The 23,364-nt window shown below is 43.5% G+C and overlaps 1 protein-coding gene across 10 annotated transcripts in view; it reads right to left on the reverse strand.

The window, feature by feature from the left end:
• Positions 1 to 778: 778 nt before the first annotated feature.
• The window catches only part of TANC1 (tetratricopeptide repeat, ankyrin repeat and coiled-coil containing 1), a 196,508-nt gene continuing 173,922 nt past the window's right edge, over positions 779 to 23,364 (reverse strand). For 7 of the 10 annotated variants that reach the window (XM_040441668.1, XM_040441665.1, XM_040441662.1 and 4 more), the window contains 9 exons: positions 20,164 to 20,297; positions 14,948 to 15,071; positions 12,693 to 12,868; positions 11,305 to 11,437; positions 8,360 to 8,451; positions 7,813 to 7,959; positions 6,883 to 6,954; positions 6,586 to 6,686; positions 779 to 4,933 (listed from right to left, as the gene is read on the reverse strand). In XM_040441668.1, the coding sequence (XP_040297602.1) occupies positions 3,610 to 4,933; positions 6,586 to 6,686; positions 6,883 to 6,954; positions 7,813 to 7,959; positions 8,360 to 8,451; positions 11,305 to 11,437; positions 12,693 to 12,868; positions 14,948 to 15,071; positions 20,164 to 20,297 (2,303 nt within the window). In that variant the 3' untranslated portion in view covers positions 779 to 3,609. The remainder of the gene's footprint in view (positions 4,934 to 6,585; positions 6,687 to 6,882; positions 6,955 to 7,812; positions 7,960 to 8,359; positions 8,452 to 11,304; positions 11,438 to 12,692; positions 12,869 to 14,947; positions 15,072 to 20,163; positions 20,298 to 23,364) is intronic. The other 3 variants (XM_040441672.1, XM_040441667.1, XM_040441666.1) reach the window with 2 other exon arrangements.

The raw sequence follows: 23,364 nt of genomic DNA on the forward strand, positions 1-23,364 counted from the left end.
TGGTCCCATGTTCATGTGTCCGCATTGCTGAGAAAAATTTAGTTTTAATATATCCAAATTAACGGGGGCGTTGCTGTTATTTTTACATGCTCCTCTTTCTCTGCAAATGGCACGCCCTCCCCAATTTGATTGACAGGGCCAGGTAGTGTGTGATCACACCTGCCTGGTCCTGTCAATAAAAGTGCAGAGGACGCGGCAGTTGCAGAGAGAACTGAGCCTCTAGGTGTAACGGCAACTCTCCTATTGCTCCTAGAGGCTCATTTGCATATATTAACTTTTCTCAGCTCCACAAAATGTAACAGCAATGTTCATGCCCTGGTTCCTACACGTATGACCGACCTACCTACATATTGCCGGTCGTGATATCAGTCAGCACACAGAAGTGATGCAGCCACACAGGTTTATCATATAAAATGATACATTTTTAATTCCTTAAGGAAATACAGTAGATGTGCAAAGGACAGTTACAGACTGAATGAAGAGGAAGAAACAATGTAAAAAATAAATAAGCTATATAAGGACATGGTAACATATTGTACTGTGAATGTCGACCTAACATTTTACACTGAACCGACATACTACAGGTACGTACTGTCTTAACAACGCAGCGAGAACCTTAATTCGTCTATATACATACAGAGAGTGAACATATGAAACATTCATGAAAAAATCAAGAAATGCTCCATAGGAAACTGAAACAAGAACAAAACATCTGCAGTTTAGCAGTAGCTCAGTAAAGCCGACCACAGACCAAAACTCACTGGTATGATTTTTTTTTCCCCCCACCAACCAAAGCAAAGATCATAGACAGGATCAGCTGTAAAAATATACGACTATGGGTAGTTTAAAGTGAATGTCCACCAGATTAGATTGAGCGGATACGATTATTTTTTTTTTTAAACAGGACTTTACATCATTAATGCAGTTGGAGTTCCCCTTTCTGAGCTTTAAATCCTCTGCATAGAAAGAAATTCATTATTTACCTATCTGAATGTAGCCACCACTAGGGGGAGCTTAAGAGCGTACAGTTTATACATTGAACCCAATCATAACACAGTATACAATAGGTCCCCCTAGTGGTGGTTGCAGGCAGTGAGAAATTGTATAGTTTAATTCTTGTCTATTCAGAGGATTTGGAGTTTTGTAGCAGAAAAATAGACAACTATAAAGTTGTATAAACTATAAAGATATTTCAAATCTCACAGAAGTAGTTCTGGATCTAAACTATGAACATTCACCTTAAGGCTTTAGAGACCACTGGTTCCTAATGAACTGACAGCATTGATAATAATGGTTACACCTATAAAATGTCTGCAGCCGCTCATCTTCAGCCAATGGGAACATCTTACTGTATAACCTTATTGCCCTCCAAAAAATATCACCAATTCCCCTGTACATTTTTAATACTCCCTGTACCTTGTATTTTCTTTGAAAGTACAATTATCCTCTAAGATAGCACCTAAAGGTGTTTACATAACACAAGAATAAAGTGCGATAACTGTTAGGACTGATATTCGGCCATATTTATATATTAAACTCAGTGCAAAACCCAGCATGGTTGAAGCCTTTAAAATGCACGCTATATATGGCCATAGTATAGCTTAAAAAGTTATACATTATATACATGTGAAACACAAATTCCGGTTATTATATATATATAAAAAGGCCATAGACTATATTACAAACTAATATGACTCTTCTATAAAATATATCGTCGGAGACTGTTGTATCATTAAACAATCATATACATACCCATGTGGGGCTGACTCACTTTTGGGCAAATAGGTTTCCAAAAATTTACCACTGGCTTAGAAATCCACAGGCGACAACCACTTTTGGCTGCCTATTACCCACAAGCAAACTACAACTGCCATCATCTACCTAAAGGCTGTCCCATATTTCTAAACTTTGGATGGGAACAAACTAGAATTAGGGATAATCTTGTCCCCTTTAAGTGGTAATATAAGGCACAAATTGAACACAATAAATATGCCCTGCTACTTACACAGAAAAAAATAGCTTAGTTTTTTTTAAAGGCACCACGACAATGTTTTATAACACTGATATTCCAGTTATGATGATCTGCTCTAGGAAACTGCGTCTTACGCAACCCCAGAAATCTATATTTACAGGTCAAATTCTGCAGTCCTGAGAGGTACATGGATGAAAACCGATGTAATCCCTACAACCAGCGATTAGCTCGTGTCTTAAAGGGGTTGTGCAAGAATGAGGGGTTTCTGGGAAACCTCATCACTTGGCCGGACCTGTACAGGGAAGATTACTTACCCACTTCCCGGTACCAGTTCCCTACTCCTTCTCCTCCCAGCCTGCGATGCTCCGCTGGGCTCCCTCACTGTAAACATCCGGTTTGACATCGCTGTAGCCAATCACTGGGCACGGCAGTGGTCAACTTGGTCACATGACATAAGGGGAATCGGTTACCGACGCGGCCAGCAATTGGCTGCGGTGATGTCAAACAGGATGTTTACAGCGAGGGAGCACGGTGGAGCATCACAGGCAACGAGGAGAAGGAGCAGGGAGCCAGTGCTGGGAAGTAGGTAAGTAGGAAGGTCTTCTAACCCCCACATCTCCCGTTCTTGCGCAAGCCCTTTAAAGGGGTTTTCCAGGACTAAAACACTGATGGCCTATCCTTAGGATCTGACCCCCTGTCGAACATTAGAATAAAAAGGGCGCCATCAACCGCCACCTTCACTCTAATTATCCTTGTGTCGGGCTCCCACTGCTCAAACACAAAAGACCTATGCTAAGGATAAGCGATTCACGTTTCAGTCGTGGCAAAGCCAGCCGTTGTGGATTACAGCACCTTTTACGCATGCACCAGGTAAAAGGAAATAGCGCAGTTCTGCAACATGGCAATCATACATTTGCTTTTTACAACCTCTTTCTACGGGTTGCTGGTATAATAGAAAGTCCTAGGTTATAGCATCTTTTAATGCAATTATGAAGATACACCTGATCCATTATAAGGACAAACATTATAAAGGAGGTTTGTATCTGGTTGCCGTTAGTATTGTTGAAGGCATAAAGGGTGATTTTTTTTTTTTGTCAAGGCAAAGTTATCGTTTTAGTTTAGTACACATTGTACATTATAATTTGGTAATGTTCTGAAAACCAAAGTGGCGGAAAGTTCCTCCAGAGTTGTTGGGACTGCACCCGGCAGTGAAACATATGGAACATAGATCAGTTTATTTCCTATGAATCCGATTCCAAACCCAAAGTGATGTCCATTGACACTGACCAGCAGCCTCTTCTACAACTATTTGGCTACATCTTCACTCCTGTTCCAGCCATGTTCATATAAAAGATGAAACGGAGTTAATGTTTTATTTCCAGGATATGTTCGTCTTTCCATGAATAGGATGACCGCGGTAACCAGAATGTGGGAATGATTTCCACCAGTAACGAGAATTTCACTTTATAGTTGCTTCTCCAAGCAGTCAACAATAAATCATGTTGGTTAAATGAGTGCGACCATTTGTACAGCAAAAAAGTTGATGCTCATTTGAGCCCCCACAGACTGAAGTTGCCCCCATGAAGGTACACGATATATAATGAATTGTCACTGTCAGTTTTTCTTAAATCTGCGGATCACACATTAGATTCTATGAAAGATCGCTTTGGTTTAGTAGAGGACAATGAGCTTAAATTCGAGTCTTTAACTAGAAGAGACTGGGACCTCAACATGGCTTCTTGGTATGACTGGTTGACCGCCTTGGACACTCTAAGATCCTGGGTGAGGCTGGATGTTTGGCTCTTCTCTTCCTCAGAGTCCTTAGAGTAAACCCCATTGTGGGTGAGGCCTCCATATACATTTGGCATGGTTTTGTTTTGATTTCCGTAAGTATTTGCCTGCCTGGTAGAGAACTTCTCAAAATTTCCAGTCTGAATGCTTCCAGGAGGGTTGGTGTTTACATCCATTGTCTGGTTTTGCCAACTTCGACCAGACTGCGGGTTCTGCTGGAAGGCTCTGGCGGTTTTGTCCATGATTCCCATAAATGGTATGTTGCGTGGTCTATGCTCAGTCGCACTAAGGGTTTGGCTGGTCTTATTTTCTTTGCTTCGCACATCAGGTCCTTTAACACCTTCAGAAAAACTACTGCTGGAAGTCAAGCTATGTGAGGTTATCCTTTTGCCTTCGGTCACAATCTGTTTATCAGTTGATTGGGTCTCCCGAGGTGGAGAGAGGCCCACATATCTTTCTGCCATTTTAGAAACAAAGGAACCAGAAGACTTGTATGGCTGCGAAACTTCTCCCGGCTGCTTGAGGGCGACGTGTCCAGATGGAAGCTTCTCACTGTACACAGGACCATGAGATCCTGATACAGAATGAGATGCATCTGCACTAGGACCTCTCAAACTCTCTTGGTTGGAAAACTGTCTCAATGGAAGTGGACTTGAAGGTACCAAGTTAGAAGGAACCGAATTCTTTGGAGTAGAAAAACTGTTCCCAGACCTCGACATGGATTGCAAGGAATTCATGTGCTGATTGGTTTTCACTATCTGTGCCTGTTTTGTTGGTCTTTGTACTAACACTTGCTGTAGGCATATATTTTTTCCTTGAAGTTCTTCAGAAGCCTCAGAAGTGTATTTTTGATTACTGTGCTCCTGCAACCTATTATTGTTAGCCAAATCTTGTGGTTTTGAGTTCCCTGGGAATTTATCAGAAGTTGGACACTCTTCCTCTTGAATTTCCTCGAAATTCAAATGGCTGTCCATTGCTTCTTCAATAGCCTCATCCTCTTGATCAGAGTCATGGCTTGGTGGCGGTGGCGGCTGGAATTGCTTCTGCTGTTGGGACCTCTGATGCTGTTTGAACTCTTCTTCTACACGGGATAAAAGTCGTCTAATTTCCTGGTTGTTGGGACACAATTTCAAAGCCTCGTGGAGATCAGCAAGAGCAGCAATAAATTGCCTGAAAAGGAGCAGAGAGGAAGACATGTAAATCATCATGACACTGGTATCATGGTAGAAGGATTGAGAATATCATCAAGAAGTCAGGATCTTTTTAAGGTTGAAGGGATATTATAAAAATCATTTGATGGGCACAGAAGGTGGAACCAGAGGGGTCCAGGAACATGGGACCATCACCAATAACCTGAATAGGTTAACTTTTTTGTTTGGGACATTTGATTGACACATTAGAAGGTACCATTGTGAGAATACTCCAAAAAACAAAACAAAAAACAACTCTTTAAAAAGGACAAAAATATTAGAAAAAAAATAAAGAACCCTTAAAACTATAGATTTTATTAATTCATTTAAAATGACCTATACCGGTCAAACAATACACATATAACCCTAAATGGGATAGAGAAGGGTTCAGGATTCGGGAGATGATCGGGATTCAATCATGCCCAGGGACAGTTCTATCCCTGTTATGTTCCTGATTGATCCTCAGCCCAGAGGCATCAACTGATGGTGATGACCCTCCGTCCCCGTACCTATCCTGGATTACCCTAATCAGCCCTGAAAAAAGTACCCTGTCACCCCGACTCGTTTCCCCCATTCATTAGGTTCATCAGGGGGCACATAAGACGGGTGCTCACACACAAGTGGGCTAGTGAATAGAAGTGGGGCTGGTGGATACATATATGCCTGTAGTGGGATTAGTCCACTCAAAGGATGATACATATATATGTCCCGCTGACAGGCGTCCAGCCCCACCGAGGTCCAGGATATCTACGGTCCGTAGATGAATGGGGAAAACGCATCGGGGTGACAGGGTACTTCTTTCAGGGCTAATTAGGGTAATCCAGGATAGGTACGGGGACAGAGGGTCACCACCATCAGGTGATGCCTCTGGGCTGAGGATCAATCAGGAACATAACAGGGATAGAACTTTCCCTGGGCACAATTGAATCCCGATCATCTACCGAATCCTGAACCCTTCTCTATCCCATTTAGGGTTACATGTGTATTTTCAATGAATTAATAAAATCTATAGTTTTAAGGGTTCTTTATTTTTTCTAATATTTTGTTTAAAGAACAGGACTCAATTCATCGACTGATTATCTGTACGCTGCTTTGTCCCTTTAAAAAGGACATCTTAGAAGTGGTATTCCCATCTCATAAAGTGACGGTGTATCGCTATAACATGCCATCACTTTATGATTTGTGGATGTCTGACCTCTGGGACCCACACCAATCCTGAGAATAAAGGGCCGTAGTACTGATTCAGCACTGCATTCCCCTTTACAGTGATGCTCGGCCATCCTCTGCACAGGAGAACTGCAGTACAGTTCCTTTCACGAATGGGGCTGTGCTGCAGGACTGCTGAGGGTCCCAGTTGTTGTACCCCCTACTGATTATATCAGTGTTTCCCAACCAGTGTGCCTCCAGCTGTTGCAAAACTACAACTCCCAGCATGCCCGGACAGCCAACGGCTGTGCGGGCATGCTGGGAGGTGTAGTTTTGCAACAGCTGGAGGCACACTGGTTGGGAAACACTGAATTATATGGTGATGGCATAATCTAGCGACATGCCATCACTTGATGAGATGGGAATACCACATGATACGGTAAAGAAACAATTTGATATATGGCTACTTCTAGAAACATGACTTACCTGCTGTTTCGTTTTGCTCTCGCCCTTGCATAGTAAGCTTCATAGCACTTTGGTTTCAGCTCTAGTGCCTTGGTTGCAAACTCCTCCGCCATGCCAAAGTCCTACATAGAACAGAAGATGACACTGTTATAACTTTGGTTAAGCGTACTTTGTAGAAGCTTAACCACAGCAAGGTACAATGTTAATACCAGGCACGGAGTATTACAGCACACATATTAGTGAGGCAGGAGGTGTATTAATGTATGATCCAACTCCAACAAGGCAAGGCTCCAAGACTGGGGCACAAGGATCTCATACCTGAGGCCCCTTCCCATCACAATAGATAAGTGAGTGATCCTGTATTTGGGAGAGTGCTGTACCTGCTTCTTCCTGTAAAACAACCAGCATGACCTTCACCTGCCCCTTACACAAGGAGAACATTTGACCTGAAAATGGCTCTTTAAAGGGGTTGTACAGTATTACAAAAACATGGCCGCTTTTCTTTAAAAAAAACAGCCCAAAACCTGTCCATAGTTTGTGCGTAGTATCACCACTCATCTTCATTCACTTCAGTGGGGCTAAACCCACTGGCAGTACCAGATCTAAAAGGGGTTGTCCGGGCTTTTACTATTGATAACCTATCCTCAGGATAGGTCATCAATATCATATTGGCGGGGTTCCGAAACCTGGCACCCCGCCGATCAGCTGTATGAGTAGACTGCGCGACAGTGCGCACGTGCCGTCTCCCTTCTCTCTTCCTGTTCACCGCTGCTGTCGATGGTAAAGACCATAAACAGCAGCAGCATCAGACAGTAAGAGAGAGGGAGACGGCACGTGCGCACTGTCGCGCAGTCTACTCATACAGCTGATCGGGGGGTGCCAGATGTCGGAACCCCGCCAATATGATATTGATGACCTATCCTGAGGATAGGCCATGAATTGTAAAAGCAACCCCTTTAAACAGGTAAGTTGCTGTTTCTGGAAGAAAGCAGCCCAATTTATGTAATCATGTACTACTCCCCTTTAATAGGCACACAGTGAGCCATGCCTTTCCTCTCAGATCTTTTTACTTCGACATATCGAAGTGCGTACATATAATATAGCACAAAATGTACAGCTTGGTGGATTCCTATGGATTCTCCTACTGCAGCATAGCCTTAGCATAAATCTACATAAAATGCTGCCTGAAGGGCCACTTAATTTAAGACCTGCCAAAAGTAGCAAACAGCAGAAAAGTATTTTACTTACATTCATTTTTCGGCGACATCTGGACATGTTCAAATAGAGGGAGACGCGCAGCTCATTAAAAGCTTTCATCTCTTCTCCTAATCCTTCTCGAGGAAACTTTCTAAGTGCGTACTGATACCTCTGCGCCGCTTCTTTCATCTTTCCCTTCTGCAGGAAACAAAGTCAGTGTCAGGAAGGAGACCCAAATAAATGCAATGCAGTTTTTACAGCCTGCGCCGAAAATGTATTTCCTATATTTTGAGACCTCACACTTCTACGGGTTGTCCTCCTAAAAAAGAAATTGTTGCTATAAGGGTCCATGAAAAATAAGCTAGCCACAGGGTGACCCTCTGCACATCTCTATGACAGTATAAAAAGGTTCTAGGTCATCATGTGCATTTTCTTAAAAGGTTTGTTTAGTATTAGTAAAAATGGCCAGCCCAAAAATAAAGCTGTTTTTCCCCAAGGACTGTGCCTAGCATTGTAGCTTAGCCCCATGAATGTGAAGGAGATGCAATACTGGCCCAGGGACCAAAAATTGCAAACTTTTTTATTTTATTTTACTTACTCTGTACAATATATTGCCTTCATCCATTAATTTCTGAAGGAGGATAATTAAGATATCTGGCTTGGAAGTTGCCATTGCCCATGCTGCATTCCCTATAAAAGGAGGAGAAAAAACAAGGATTTAATAAAGGAAGAACACGGAATCAAGTTGCATGTACGAACTGGCGGGTCAGCAATCACGAGATAAGTCAGTAATATCCCCGCACCTTGCATACATTTATACATGAAGTGTGTATGTAATAAGACTTGGTTGGTACCCAGATCAACTTTTTCACATGGCAAGTGGTAAAATCTCAAACATATATATATTTTTTACTTCCACATAAATAACCTTGAGGAGATACAGTGGGGATTGTGACAACCGAACTTGTCTAGTTGGGTTCGCCTTATTCAAAACTAAGCATGCCTGCTTTAAAAGGGTATGGAACGATCTCAAGAAGGAAGTGGCTGCAGGGACTGGGGCCCCTTAATTCTCAGGATTGATGTGGGTTACAGAAGCCAGGCATAAAGTGATGCCTTATACCTGCGACATGACGTCAAGTTATAAGATGGGAATACCCCTTTTATCCATCATACTATCCAACTGCACCCAGTTGTCCTCGCTGGAGTGGCAAGCTACCCCTTCTACAATGTGCAATCTGCTAGTGTCCTCTTACAGACAAGAAAGAGGCTAGCCAGAAAAATAGGATCCATCCACCAAGGTCTAGGTCAACATCCGGCACCAATGGTTATGCCTTGTGGAGCATATGGGAGCCATTTAAAAAAAAATCACGGTTGGTTCAATCAAGAAATAGTGCCTTTGACAGTTGCACATTACATACATCAAGATCTATCATCTGACCTGAATACATAATGTTTCCTTGGGTGAAGAGGGCATTTATGTGAGGATACGACAGATGTGCCTAATACAATAAGAAAGCCTGAGAAGGAAATGACATCCACTTCCTCCGAATGAGGCTTCACGTCAGGCAGTCTAATTCCAGCACTGAGGTTTGCATCCACAGACCTAAATAATATATGGAGAATAATGGGACTATCGTATGTCTCAGACTGATAAAACATGTCTTTCTACACAGGCTATAGACAGTGTCAGGAAGCTGGGCTATTAACACAAATTACCAGGTTGGAGGCGTCATTTATATCAGTAACGGTCATTCCTGCTTATCCTTTGTGTTCATTTCTAGTACTAAACACAGGGAGGACTTATTGTGTATATGAACATTAAGAAAACCTGTACTGAATGACTTATTTTTCGGAAAGACCCTTTAAAAACCACTTGCTAAAAAAACAAAAAAACAAACTGGAGTAAACATGGTCCCTTGGTCCTCCTATAGTGGCCTCAGGCCAGATTAAATAAACAGTGGAAAAAAATCCAATAATCCATCACTGGAACAACGACTTAGGCCTCATGCACATGACTGTTGTTTTGGTCCGCATCCGAGCCGCAGTTTTTGCGGCTTTAATGTGGACCCATTCACTTCAATTGGGCCGCAGAAGGTGTGACAAGCTCTATAGTGACCAAGACAGGGGATTCAAAATTGGCCCACCACCACCATTGACCCCCGAAAGGCAGCATAACAGCTATCAGCAGAACAATCATTTATTTAAATGCCCCATCTTCCCTCATCTTCGTCAATTCCTAATGTTCCTGTTTATATTCATCTACACCCTAGCTCTCCACTTACCCCTCGTGCAGACTTCTCTTAGGCCTCTTTCACACTTGCGTTTTCCGGATCCGGCGTGTACTCCACTTGCCGGAATTACACTCCGGATCCGGAAAAACGCAAGTGTACTGAAAGCATTTGAAAACGGATCCGTCTTCCAAATGCTTTCAGTGTTACTATGGCACCCAGGACGCTATTAAGGTCCTGGTTGCCATAGTAGTAGTGGGGAGCGGGGGAGCAGTATACTTATAGTCCGTGTGGCTCCCGGGGCGCTCCAGAATGACGTCAGAGCGCCCCATGCGCATGGATGACGTGATCCATGCGATCACGTGATCCATGCGCTTGGGGCGCCCTGACGTCACTCTGGAGCGCCCGGGGAGACGCACGGACAGTAAGTATGCTGCTCCCCCGCTCCCCGCTACACTTTACCATGGCTGCCAGGACTTTAGCGTCCCGGCAGCCATGGTAACCATTCAGAAAAAGCTAAATGTCGGCTCCAGCAATGCGCCGAAACGACGTTTAGCTAAAGGCCGGATCCGGATCAATGCCTTTCAATGGGCATTAATTCCGGATCCGGCCTTTGTGTTCCGGATTTTTGGCCGGAGCAAAAAGCGCAGCATGCTGCGGTATTTTCTCCAGCCAAAAAAACGTTCCGTTCCGGAACTGAAGACATCCTGAACGGATTTCTCTCTATTCAGAATGCATTAGGATAATCCTGATCAGGATTCTTCCGGCATAGAGCCCCGACGACGGAACTCTATGCCGGAAGAAAAGAACGCAGGTGTGAAAAAGCCCTTACACACATGGATTTCTCTACTTGCAGGGTTGTCTGCTTTTTAGAATTCTAATTTATATTAGATGGCTTTTCTGAAAATGCTATGATCAAAGCTCGATTTATTGCTGGGTTCCTGGATAATCTATGGGGGAACCTGGCAGCAAGTGTTAAAGTCCCCTGCACAGTGCCGCCACAAAGAAAATAAAGCATTGCACAAATACTTTTATAATTAAAAGTAACGGGCCATCCATGCAATATGTGGAAATGTCAGATTCTCCAGAGACAGGTGCTCCGTGTAGCCCCTCTCGGCTCCGGTTCATTAATGGCGGCCTCGAGTGTTCCCAGCTCTACATTGAAGTTGGGTTTCCTAAACCAGACAATCCCTTAAGGCTGCTGCATACACCGATTGTGATGGTTAATTGGCAGACACACATACACGTTTCCTTTGCATTCATTCTTGGTTGGTATAAGCATACTTTAGATTTCACAGCTGCCGAAAATCTTTACCTAATTTGGCTCCTTTTCGGAGCAAGGTCACGACAACTGCAGTATTTCGACAGCCGATCGCTCGATCCAAAGGTCTCATCCCACTGTAGTCCACATGTTCAATCATAGCTCCATTATCAACCAAATACTGCACCTAAACAGACCAGAAGATGAAGATAAATCCTGAACACATTCACTAAGTAAAACAGCAGGCACTTGGCAGCTATGGTGCCCACTTAGCTCCGGAGTAGGTGCCGCCTTTAAATACCCAACATCCGTAGTACATGTATGGCGGATGTCAGGAAAATTGTGCCGTTTCTAAAGCTTCTATGCAGAACTGTGTCCTCTCTATGGGAACACACTACAAATCCCATCCGTACATCCCCTACTTTATACATACATTCACTAGTAAAGTAGTAAACAGATCCATGCCATGGCATGATCTGACTACACAGGTTTATTTGTAGTCTGTTACCATGGAGACACATGTCTAAACAGGAGCTGTAGACACAAAACAATAGACTCTTAAGACTATTTACAAAAGGTGCTTTATTGTTTTTACTACAAAAACAAAGGCTTTACATTAATATCACTGTGGTTAGAAGATATGTTTTTAAGCGTGTTGACTACTTAGGATTTTTCTCATCCAGCTACAGGGCACCACAGCTTATTCGTTATGGAGAGCACATGGACCATCACGAATGCCTGCTCCTGTGCAAGTCTGATATTTCAAAATAGGATTTCAGATGGGGTCTCCCCTTTAAGTAAAGGCGTTGTAGCCAATCATATTACAGCTGTCTTTTTTGTGCTGTGATTCAAAGCAGACAGGGTAGAGGTGATAGATAGGGTGAGCCTTCCCTTCCTGGGATTTGTCCATGTTTCTCATTCGTTGGCATAAAATAAAAGCGTCAAAAACCATCCATCCATCATAATATGCAATGGATAAACTAGATTTATTAAAAGCTGCATAAAATTCCACCTCTTATCACCTCTCTCCGTGCAAAAGAGAGTGAGGGAGGGCGTCATGTCAAAACCTGTGGACGTGCGTGTGATGTCAGTCTGGGGAATGCAGCCTTCTGCATAATATCTGCAGCTCCCCCAGAAAAAGAGAGAGAGATAAACTTGTATCATGAGTAACAAAAGATGTCCTCCCCCCGTAGAGCGCAACGGGCATTCCTCTTTAAAATGCATGGCATGTATTCCCGATACCGCTGGAGCTATTAGAGCAGGAATGCGGAGGGATGGCATCCCCGCGGTATGTAAATACAGGATTACTTATTTATTCCAGTAGCAGGATCCGTGTGTTTATAGCGCCGGAGCGTCGCTTAAACAGCGGTGAAAGGCGAATTGATCACGGGAACCTTTTGACGCGCGAGTGGCATTTAAATATTTAGCTTGTATTCACTTACAATCTCAGCGTCTCCATAGAAAGCAGCCAGATCCAGCGGAGTGCGGCCATTTCTGTCCATCTGGTCAATGGCAGAGCCTCTTTCTACCAAGCACTGGACGACTGCCTTGTGGCCCTTGAGGCAAGCCCAGCTGAGGGCGGTCAACCCTTCTTTGTCCAATGCTACAATGTCTGCCCCTGGAGAGAAGAACATCACACCATCTCAGTCTATAGTCCCATCAAACAGTCCTTGGGTGGTTTTCCTTTGACAATTTCTATTCAAAGTCTATTCTGCCATTTTTTTTTTCTGTAATTCTGAATATCGGAAAGCTGGGCAACAACCAATATGGCTGCCATACAGCTTTTCCAAAATACCAAATCCAGTGAGCTATACAGTGATACATCTTCTGCTCCCATATAAATGAAGAATTAGATAGATTTGTTATCATATACTATGCAGACAGCTCCTATGCAGAACTCTGTGTCCCTCTGATTACAGACAGTCCTGATCCTGCAGTCGTTTGTTACTCTTTTCCCTCTGTCCTGCTATCTGCAGGTTGGCAAAAGTGAAGGGGTTAACCCTTTTCTTTTAGGCTTGTAACCATGGAGAAAGACAGATCCGTGTAGGAGCTGTATACACAAAACGGCAGGATAGTTTTGATCAATTTTAATTTTATTGTAGTAAAACTATATAATATGGTTGCAAAAGTATCCAAATCCTTTCACAATTGGCCAACAGGTTGCTATGGGTAGTACAAACAAACACGTTTCTTACACGCAGATCTTTCTAATTCTACGATACAAACTTTTTTTTTTGCATTAAAGGGGTTGTCTCACTTCAGCAAGTGGCATTTATCATGTAGAGAAGGTTACTACAAGGCACTTACTAATGTATTGTGATTGTCCATATTACTTCCTTTGCTGTCTGGATTCATTTTTCCATCACATTATACACTGCTCGTTTCCAGGGGTTATAACCACCTTGCAATCCAGCAGCGGCGGTCGCGCTTGTACACTATGGGAAAAGGCCTCTCTGTGTGGGAGCACAGATCGGCACGCATGCACAGCAGCTCCTGTCCCGGTCACCCCTGGAAACAAACCGTGTATAATGCAATGGAAAACTAAATCCGGCCAGCAAAGGAGGCAATATGGACAATCACAATACATTAGTAAGTGCCTTGTATTAAACTTTCTCTACATGATAAATGCTATTTGCTGAAGTGAGACGACCCCTTTAAAGCAAAAAAAGTTTCATAGAATTAGAAAGATTTGCACGTAAGAAACATGGTTGCACTACCCATAACAACCTGTCATTTGAAGGAGACAAACCCTTTAACCACCTGTTCTCCGCTAAAAAAACATTTAATTAGTAAGACTGAGATGTGTCTGAAACCGGCCAACATTCAAATTAGCTCTCTGATTCAGAACCCAGCCTCGGAGTCAGCATCCCAATTATCCCACATGGAGGTAACTGTAAATGAATGGTCCACACTCCCCAAATTCCAGACTCTAATATGTGCAATTATATACAGAAATAATCCTCATTCTTTACAGCATCCTTCACAATCTATGCGCACACAAGCAAACATTTAATGTGCCAGTCTGCAATACCCACCCTCAGCCAGCAGGTGGTGGTGTTGACCAGAAATTAGCGAAATTCGTTCACGCTTAGTTTACTGGTAAAAGGTGAATTGCGTTATGGATTCCGTTACCACGGACCATAACACAATTTTATGACGGAATTAGAGGCATTCCGTTATTCATTCCGTCATAATAGAAGTCTATGGGCTGCAAAACGGATCCATCCCGTTTCAGTTATGCAGGAGAGGACTCCCCTCCATAACGAAAACGGGACGGATCCGTTTTGTAGCCCAAAGACTTCTATTATGACGGAATGGATAAGGGAATGCCTCTAATTCAGTCATAGAATTGTGTTATGGTCCGTGGTAACGGAATCCATAACGCAAGTCACCTTTTACCAGTAAATGAAGCGTGAACGAATGTCAAAATATGAAATTCGCTCATCTCTAGTGTTGACCTTGCCTGCTGATGATGAATGAGTAAATTAGCCTCTGAAGTGAATAGCGATTACTTCCCAACATCCTAAAGCGCGTTGCAAAGTCAAGATCTATTTGCCCCCATGCAGCATATTACAATATACATATTTTCCCGCCGTGACCCTTCCCCTGCCCCAGATTCCACCACTGCCATTGACTTAGAATTTTATGGCATTGTCCTTTAGCTTTACATTTCTTTACAGAGAAGAAGGTTTCTCACCCTCGGACAGCAGGAACTCCACGGTACCACAATGGCCCTCACACGCAGCGACCATGAGAGGAGTCCTGCCTTGCTTGTCACACAGATTCACATCACAGCCGTGCTGCATGAGCAGCCTGGCAACCTGCGGAGAGCAAGGAAGAAATGACACATGAGAAGACGGAAAAGCGCGGATACAGTATTATAGCGTCTACTGACTGCGGGTGTAAATATGGCTATTATACAACTTGCCCCAATAGGATTCAGCAACCTTAGAAACGGTGCAAACAACAGATCTAGAGACCCCAGGAGGATTACATGGAGCAGCATTCACACACACAAAACAGAAAATGCAAGCACAGGTTATAGCGAATAACAGCCCCCCCCTCCCCTTATTGTCCTCCAGAGAGATGAGCAGCGCGAAGCCCAATCCAAAATGGTCACCTAACAGCCAGCGACTTCACATGTACTGTATAGGAGGGAAGGGCTGCAAATGAGCTCTTAACAAGCTCTGCTTCTGATGCCACCAGATGTAAGGCAGCTATCCTACAAGTCAATGTTCAGCTCCTAAAATAAGCCTAAAATGAGCTTGTTAAGAGCATCCCTTCCCTCCCAGAATTCCAGAGGAGCACGTATGGCCTATAAGTCTCCTCACACCGATTAAGGTGCTCTCTCCCCAAGGAGAGTAGTTTCCCCCGGACCTGGACACAGGCCTCTCACCCAGTTAAGCCAGTACTCTCTGCTCTGCACTGATGAGGGGCAATCACCCCGAAACAGCTGGCTGCAGATGAGGTGCTGCCTTATTTAATATCCGAGTCATGTCTGAAGGCTTATTTTAAGAGCTGAACATTGACATATAGGATAGCTGCCTTACATCAGCATTAGAGCAGGCATCCTCAAACTGCAGCCCTCCAGCTGTTGCAAAACTACAACTCCCAGGAGGCCCGAACAGCATACAGGTATCAGCCTACAGCAGGGCATTGTGGGAGTTGTAGTTTTACAACAGCTGGAGGGCCGCAGGTTGAGGATGCCTGCATTAGAGGCAAAGCTTGTTAAGAGCTCATTTGCATCCCTTCCCTCCCAGAATTCCAGAGGAGCATGTAAGGTGCTCTCTCCCTAAGGAGAGTTAGTTCCCCCCTTACCTGTATAGGAGATACACCAGACTTTATTAGATCAATCTGATATCCATCTCCCTATCCATCCATCTCTCCCTATCCATCCCTCTCTCTCTCTCTCCATCTTGCTCCCTTATCCATCCATCTCTCCCTATCCATCCTGCTCTCTCTCCATCACTCTCTCCCTATCCATCTCGCTTTTTCCCTATCAATCCCGCTCTCTATCCATCTCTCCCTGTTCGCCTCCATCTCTCTCTATTCATCTCCCCATCCATCCCTCTCTCTCCCAGTCCATCTCACTCCCTTATCCATCCCTCTCTTTCCCTATCCATCCCACTCTCTCTCTCTCTCCCTATCCACCCCGCTCTCTATCTATCTCTCCCTATTAATCCCCCTCTCTATGTATCTCTCCCTATCCATCCATATTTCACTATCCATCTCTCTTTGAAAAATAAGCGCTAGAATCTGATTGGTTGCTAGGGGCAACTACGCCACTTTATCTTTGTTCTAGTTTTGATACATTTGTCACTCCGAGGCAGATTAATGAAAACGGTCTGTTGTCCTTAACAGCCAATCACAGTGCAGCTTCCATCCAAGAGCCGAAAAATTAAAAGCTGTGTGTTTCACTAGAAGCTGCGACAAGCAACAAAGAGGATTTCTCTTAAAACACGTTCACATGGCGAAAATACATGTAGAAAAAGCATGAGCATGTATTTTTTCTGAGGAGCTGATCTGGCTGACCCTGAGATTTCTGCCCTGGTTTGCAGCTTGCACTGGCATGGAATCTGCCAGCGGATTAGCCCCATCGAAATCCACATGTGGTTACCCCTCGCGGAAACTACGCCAAGAACTGACAGGTCCATTCCGTGTTTTCCACTATGCGGAATTCAAGTTTGTTTAATCTCATTAAAAACAACGGGAGGCTAAATGTAAGTGGATTTCATTGCGAAAACGTGCCAAAAAAAAAATAGAAAAACATTGTGTGTACATGGCTTTAGATAGTTTTCATAAAAGTGCCCTGTGTTTTTGATTCACACCACTGCTTGCTGACAGTAAACGGAGGCTGAACATTCATAGATCTGCTATATCTAAGGGCTTGGTACATCTGTACCCAGTCTAGGCATTCATCTGCAAACTAAACACATCACCACCCAAATCTCCCTCCTGCTCTGATTCTTTGCTTCAATGTACCAGTGTAGGAAAAATGTGTAAATATGGAGTCCAAGCTTTGAAAACTGGATATAAACTATAGCAAACAGTCAGTGCTTTGTCTGTACAGATTTGCAGCCTCTGTATATAAACAATAATGTTTCAAGTTACTGACAGCAAGCAGTGTGTTTGAAAAGGTTACACAAGTACATAAAAAGTATAGGGCAGAACGTTTCATCAGGCAGTGCTTAAACTGTATTTAACGGGAAACCTCCAGTAAAAGAAGAACTCTAAATCATCCAAATATGGATATTCTTCTTAATATAATCTGCACACATTTTTTTTATCTTCCTAAGTAAAAATCTTATAAGAAACAACCGGAAATTAAAGTTTACATAAACAAGGGAGCAAAATGCTGGAAACCTGACATGCTGGTCATGGTTATGGCGACCTGGCCGAGCGCCCGATCAGACTCTCATACTATAAGGCGGTAGACGTTGTATGGCGGCATTGTGCATTGTCCCGGGACTGTATGAAGTGCTGTGAATAGCTGTCTCCACTAGAAGAGGCTAAATAGAAAAGGAAAAGGCAAAGGGGATTCTGCGCGGACACAAAGAACCAGACTATCTCATTAGAATTTCTATGGCAGGGTCTTCCATGGACCAAAACTGTCTTTTCAGAGACCTCTTATGCTAAATATTATTTGACCACTTTTTAGTGGAGCTTTCAGGGACCTGGAATACATTATTTCTTTTTTTATTTTATTTTTTTGTAAGAACTAAAACATCAAGTTTAGACGTTTTCCAGCATTTATGCTATTAACATCTGTAATGGGAATAACCCTCTAATAACTGGAGAAAAGGTCAGAATTAAAAATACAGGGCAAAGGGATAATCCTAAACCCCAAATAAAGTAGCAAAAAGGCCCCTTCCCTGTGTAAACAGATCCTCATTGAGGTGCATGGAAGTTAATCAGGGCAAACTGTGCATTACACTTACTTTCCCGATTTTGCTCTGAACCCCCGGCACTGTTATTGTCCCCTGCCCTACTCCCGCCACTGTTATCAGATTTTAATGTGACATCCATTGTGACCACACACAACAAGAGTCGGCTGCGGCACTGATGGAACAACCAAGTGTAAGAGGGCGCAACAGAAGCAATGGGGCAATGCAAAAGTCCAGCAGTGGAATTGATAAAGGATAATGCAGAATTTGATCTTGAAAAATCCTCTACAGAAAAGATAAAATTCCTTCACTCCCAAGAGTGCTGAATGGAATTTTATCTTTTCTTCAGATCATAATTTTTAGACTTCATATACAGTACCCCCCGAATAGGGTACTTGCAAACTTTTCTTGCTAGGCGATGTTATTTAATAAGTTAATGCCTAGTAATGAACCAGTATATCTCTGTATGGATCAGTTGGGGTTAAAAATCCTGCCTCTGCCCCTGGAAGAAGTTAAGTGCTGGACTTCGGTTCGCCCCTTGCTCAGTTGTGTGTGAGCTAGGAGAGTGAGAGAAGTTACATGTGCTCAATCCTTGGAGGACTAGGCCTGAACTCCAGAGAATCAACATTTCTGACAGATCCACCGAAAGAAAATCATCTTTACTTCACAATACTCCAGAGAGAGAAAGGAAAGAACCAGAAGGTCCAGAATCTGCATAGTCGAGCACTGGAATCAGTCAGTAAGGCTGAGACTTTACTGCAGGGAGAGGGACATTGCTAAGACACCCTTCACACTTGGACACAGTGTGTCCCGCCATATATTAATCCTGTATTCCTCCGCTGGGAATTACAGCCACCATTGCAAGAATAATATTGCCAGCCCTAGATTCTGCAGAGAGAGCGACTTAAAAATAGACGGAAGGAGTACTACAATCCCCAGCCTGGCCTATATAAATACATTGCTATCTGGGAAGATTTGAACGGTCAATTCTTTGGAACTGTGTTTGGATACTGTTGGATGTACTACCACTCTCATTCTGCATTTTTTGTAAAGATAGACGTGTTTATTTTCTACAACTGGCCTGGTTACTGACTCCAGCACCATTTGCCGGCCACAGAACCTTGCACTTGTACAACATTCATAATACTAAGGGGACCCCTAGTACCATCAGGCAGGAACCCCAACACCTTCCTAACATTGCCCTGGCCCTAGGCAGCATAAGTGTGAACACTGCCACTGGGAATACTTATTACAGCCAGAGTCACTACCATTCCCATCCTCCGCTCCTCTCGTTGGCAGCATATATTGGCTATTGTTTTGCCAGGTGAATTTATACTTTTACTTTCACACGGGCCTCCTGGATTTGCTCTGGAAGCGTTGCGTGTGAATTGCGGGAAACCCATACGAGTGCGCACGCAATTTCAGTCAGTTTTGATTGCGTTGTTCGGTTTTTATCGCGCGGGTGCAATGCGTTTCGCACGCACGTGATAAAAAACTGAATGTGGTACCCAGACCCGAACCCGGACTTCTCCACTGAAGTTCGGGTTTGGGTTAGGTGTTCTGTAGATTTTATTATTTTTCCTTATAACATGATCCTTCTATCTTAATTCAGCAGAACCTGCGCTCACTACGTGGTGAGCGCGATTACGTCATCAAAAGGTCCTTTTTGCAGGTCCTGAAAGAAGATGCTGGCTGCGCGAACAAGTGGATGAGGCGAGTTCATTATTTTTTAACCCGCAGCCCCATGGTGGCCCATTATGGTGTCAGGTTTTGCCCCCACAATAGAGGGACCTAGTGTTTGTCCATGATCTTTGGACCAGTTCCGTCATCTTTGTTTGCAAACTATGCCGTTTCTCTGAGGTTGGAACAGCATATAAAAGAGGGTGTCCCGTTGCAATGGTGCTACGAGACGCCCTCTTCTATATACACTACAGGTTGTCAACCCTGATCGGTCCCTATAATATTCCGTCTACCCAGGGTGTTCACAAAAGGGAAAACGCAAGATACAAAGCAGTTTTCATTACTTTACCTGCCAGTGTCCTTGACGTACAGCACAAAACAGAGGAGAGATGCCACGTCTGTTTACACGGGACAAGATGGCTCCATGGTCAAGCAGCAGCTCGCAGACCTCCAGCTTCCCCCGTCCTGCAGCTGCTGTAAGAGCTGAACCACACAAAGAGGATATTATAAGCACTCATAAAACCACATCTTCTATTACAAGCCTATATGAAAATCTACACACTATATATATATTCCTCTGGATATTTTAGACGTTGTGTGATTCTCAGAGCCCTCAGGCTACAATTTTACGGCTTTTGCTTTGTGTAGTTTATATATGGTCCTCATGGGAAGCCAGTCTCAGTAAATTCTAGAACTGAGAACGTGTCTGGCTCCATGAAATATTTAATACAGCAGTGCCATGATGATACATAAAAGGCATAATTTGTTCTAATTAAAATGATTACCAGTGGGGATAAATGAAACAAGTCTATAATTTACTCGCAAAACAGAGGTATACGTGACCAGACTTAAAGGGGTTCTCCAGGAAGGAGTTCAAATGGCCACAAGCTAACACAGTACAGTCAATTAGATTCAGGACTGGTGACAACAGCAGAAGGGTGTGCTGATTTTGTAAGAGGCAGTGACCTGCCCACTATTACATGACTGTACTAGTGTCAACAGGGCAAGTGACAGGAGCAGCACCATGAAGTGAAAGGAAGAAGACACTCTGTACCCAAACAAATCATGAAAAAGATGACAGCAGCAGGAGCGGAGTGTACTGACTTTGTAAGAGGCAGTGACCTGTCCATTCATGTGATTGTTTTCACAACAGGACATGTGACAGGAGCAATGGAGGTCCAAAGAAGATCCTATAGCCAATCAGAGTATGGTGAGAGCTACAGGAGGAGAGTGTGCTGATTTTGTAGGAGGCAGTGACCTGTCCATTCATGTGATCATATGATTATCTTTGCAACAGGACTACTTTTGATAGGAATAATGGAGGTGCACAGCAGACCCAATAGCTCAGCAGACAATGATAACAGCAGAGAAGTAAGAGTTAATTCGCCAGGCATTACTGCTTGTGTATTTAGGGTACAATACATTCTTTTTTACTTTTGTGCAAAAAGGTGGAGAAACAAACATCAGATTTAACCTTCCCAGAATACTGTGCTCTTAGTTGGTATCTTATTTCCCTTTCAATACAGATCTTGGAGCATTTACAGCTGAAAGACTTTATTTTTTCAATAACCTCCTTCACTGAGGCCAAACATTTGACTTGCGCCCTTCTGATACAAATTATTACAATGCAATAAGAAGCCATTTAGCTAACATTTGGCCGTGTTACAAAGGCGTTTAGTGGTGCCAAGTACGAGTGCAGAATTTTATGGTGTCATTGTGCAAGCAGATGAATGGCACAAAGTCTTGGCCAAAGACAATCGTTAATGTGTCTGACTGCAGATTATTTATTCATTTTCAGTTTAGTAAACCTCAGTCTTTCATTTTCCAACAAGCACTGAATGACCTATGAGATGGAGGGACACAGGGAAACTATTCTGTCCATTGATAAATGATGCTTTTTAGAAATCAGAGCCTCTCTTTCTTGGAACACAAACTCACGTCCTAACTTCAGGAGAAGAAGTCTAGTGCATCTGATACTAATTTTCTAGACAGCCCCAGGCTAGTTGTCATCACAGTACTGCATCTATATAACTATAGAAAGTGTGTGCTGTCCGCATCTTTTCCGTCCCCATTGAAAATGAATGGGTCCGCACCCGTTCCGCATAATTGCAGAACGGATCCGGACCCAAAGTGCAGACGTCTGAATGGAGCCTTAGGCTTATTGTGCTGGTACACACTCTAACCATGTCTCCTGTCTGGTGGAAATCAAATGGGGCAGGCTGGCTATAACCTGGCACCCACTATTATTTTACCCATAGATCGGTGGCACAAGCAGCGTCTGCCAGTCTGTCATCTTCACCTTCCACAGACAAAGGGGTTGGCCACCATTGGGGGATAACATGGCAAACTCCTCCTCCTGGGCAGAACTGCAAAGGGTAACATACTTACCTGCTTTCTGGTGCTGGGTCCTGGCTTCTAAGTTCCTCAGCTTCGGCTGCTTCACTGGAAACATCTGGTCTGACGCTGCAACCTGTTCACCTCGTGTCACGTAACCACTTGTTATGACACAAGGGGAGCAGATCACGGCTGCGGCCAGCGATTGGCTGCAGCGGCGTCAAGCCAAATGTTTATACCAAGGGGGTAGAGTGAAACACGGAGGTCGGGGACCAAAGGAGTTGGCCACAGGGCTGGGAGGCATGTAGGTATGCTTCTCTTTGCAGGTCTACTTTAGGGTTTGGGGCTCAACAGCCCCTTTAAAGGGTTGGCCAAACAACCCTCCAAAGGTGGCAAACCCCTTTAAAGGGGCTGTTGGGCCCTTGAGAATTTTTAGCAAAAGCTGCAATAACAAACTGAGTAGTACTCACTTCACTGATCTCAGGAAGCGGTGAGGAATCAGTAATGTGAGTATTACTCTCAGTTTTTTATTTAGCGTTTATTTCATTCAGTAGAGAAAAATTCTGGGGGATTAAGATACACTTTCACCTCCATCCATTACAGGTTTGGCCATGAACACTTTATGTAACCAAAGTAGAGACATTTGAGGCCAATGTGGCCTTCGCTTGATATCCATCCTGCCCAAATAATAAAGCTTGGGCAAGGTCTTTTTATAAGGTCTTGACCTAAAAGCCAAGTGCTTAGCTTGGTGTTAACCGCTGATGGTGTGGTATATATCCTGGTACCAACCTTCAGTAAGCTTATGACATCCCTGGTGCCACTAATACGTGCAGCTGCCAACAGCACTGGGATAGCCACATGTGGTTCCTGAGACACTAGATGTGAATAAGTAATAGATACAGGTGAAACTCGAAAAATTTTAATATCGTGCAAAAGTCCATTTATTTCAGTAATGAAACTTAAATATTGTGAAAAGGTTCATCATTCTAGGCTCAAAGGGTCACACTATAGACAGCTAATTAACCCATACCCCCTGAGCAAAGGGTACCTGAGATTGTGCCTTTGGGGTTTTCATAAGCTGTAAGCCATAATCATCCAAATTATAACAAATAAAGGCTTGAAATACCTCCCTTTGCATGTAATGAGTCTATGTCAGATGTTAGTTTCATCTTTTAAGTTGCATTACTGAAATAAATGAACTTTGCACGATATTCTA

This window comes from Bufo bufo, chromosome 7 (genome assembly GCF_905171765.1).
Source record: "Bufo bufo chromosome 7, aBufBuf1.1, whole genome shotgun sequence".
In the NCBI taxonomy this organism is placed as follows: Eukaryota; Metazoa; Chordata; class Amphibia; order Anura; family Bufonidae; genus Bufo; species Bufo bufo.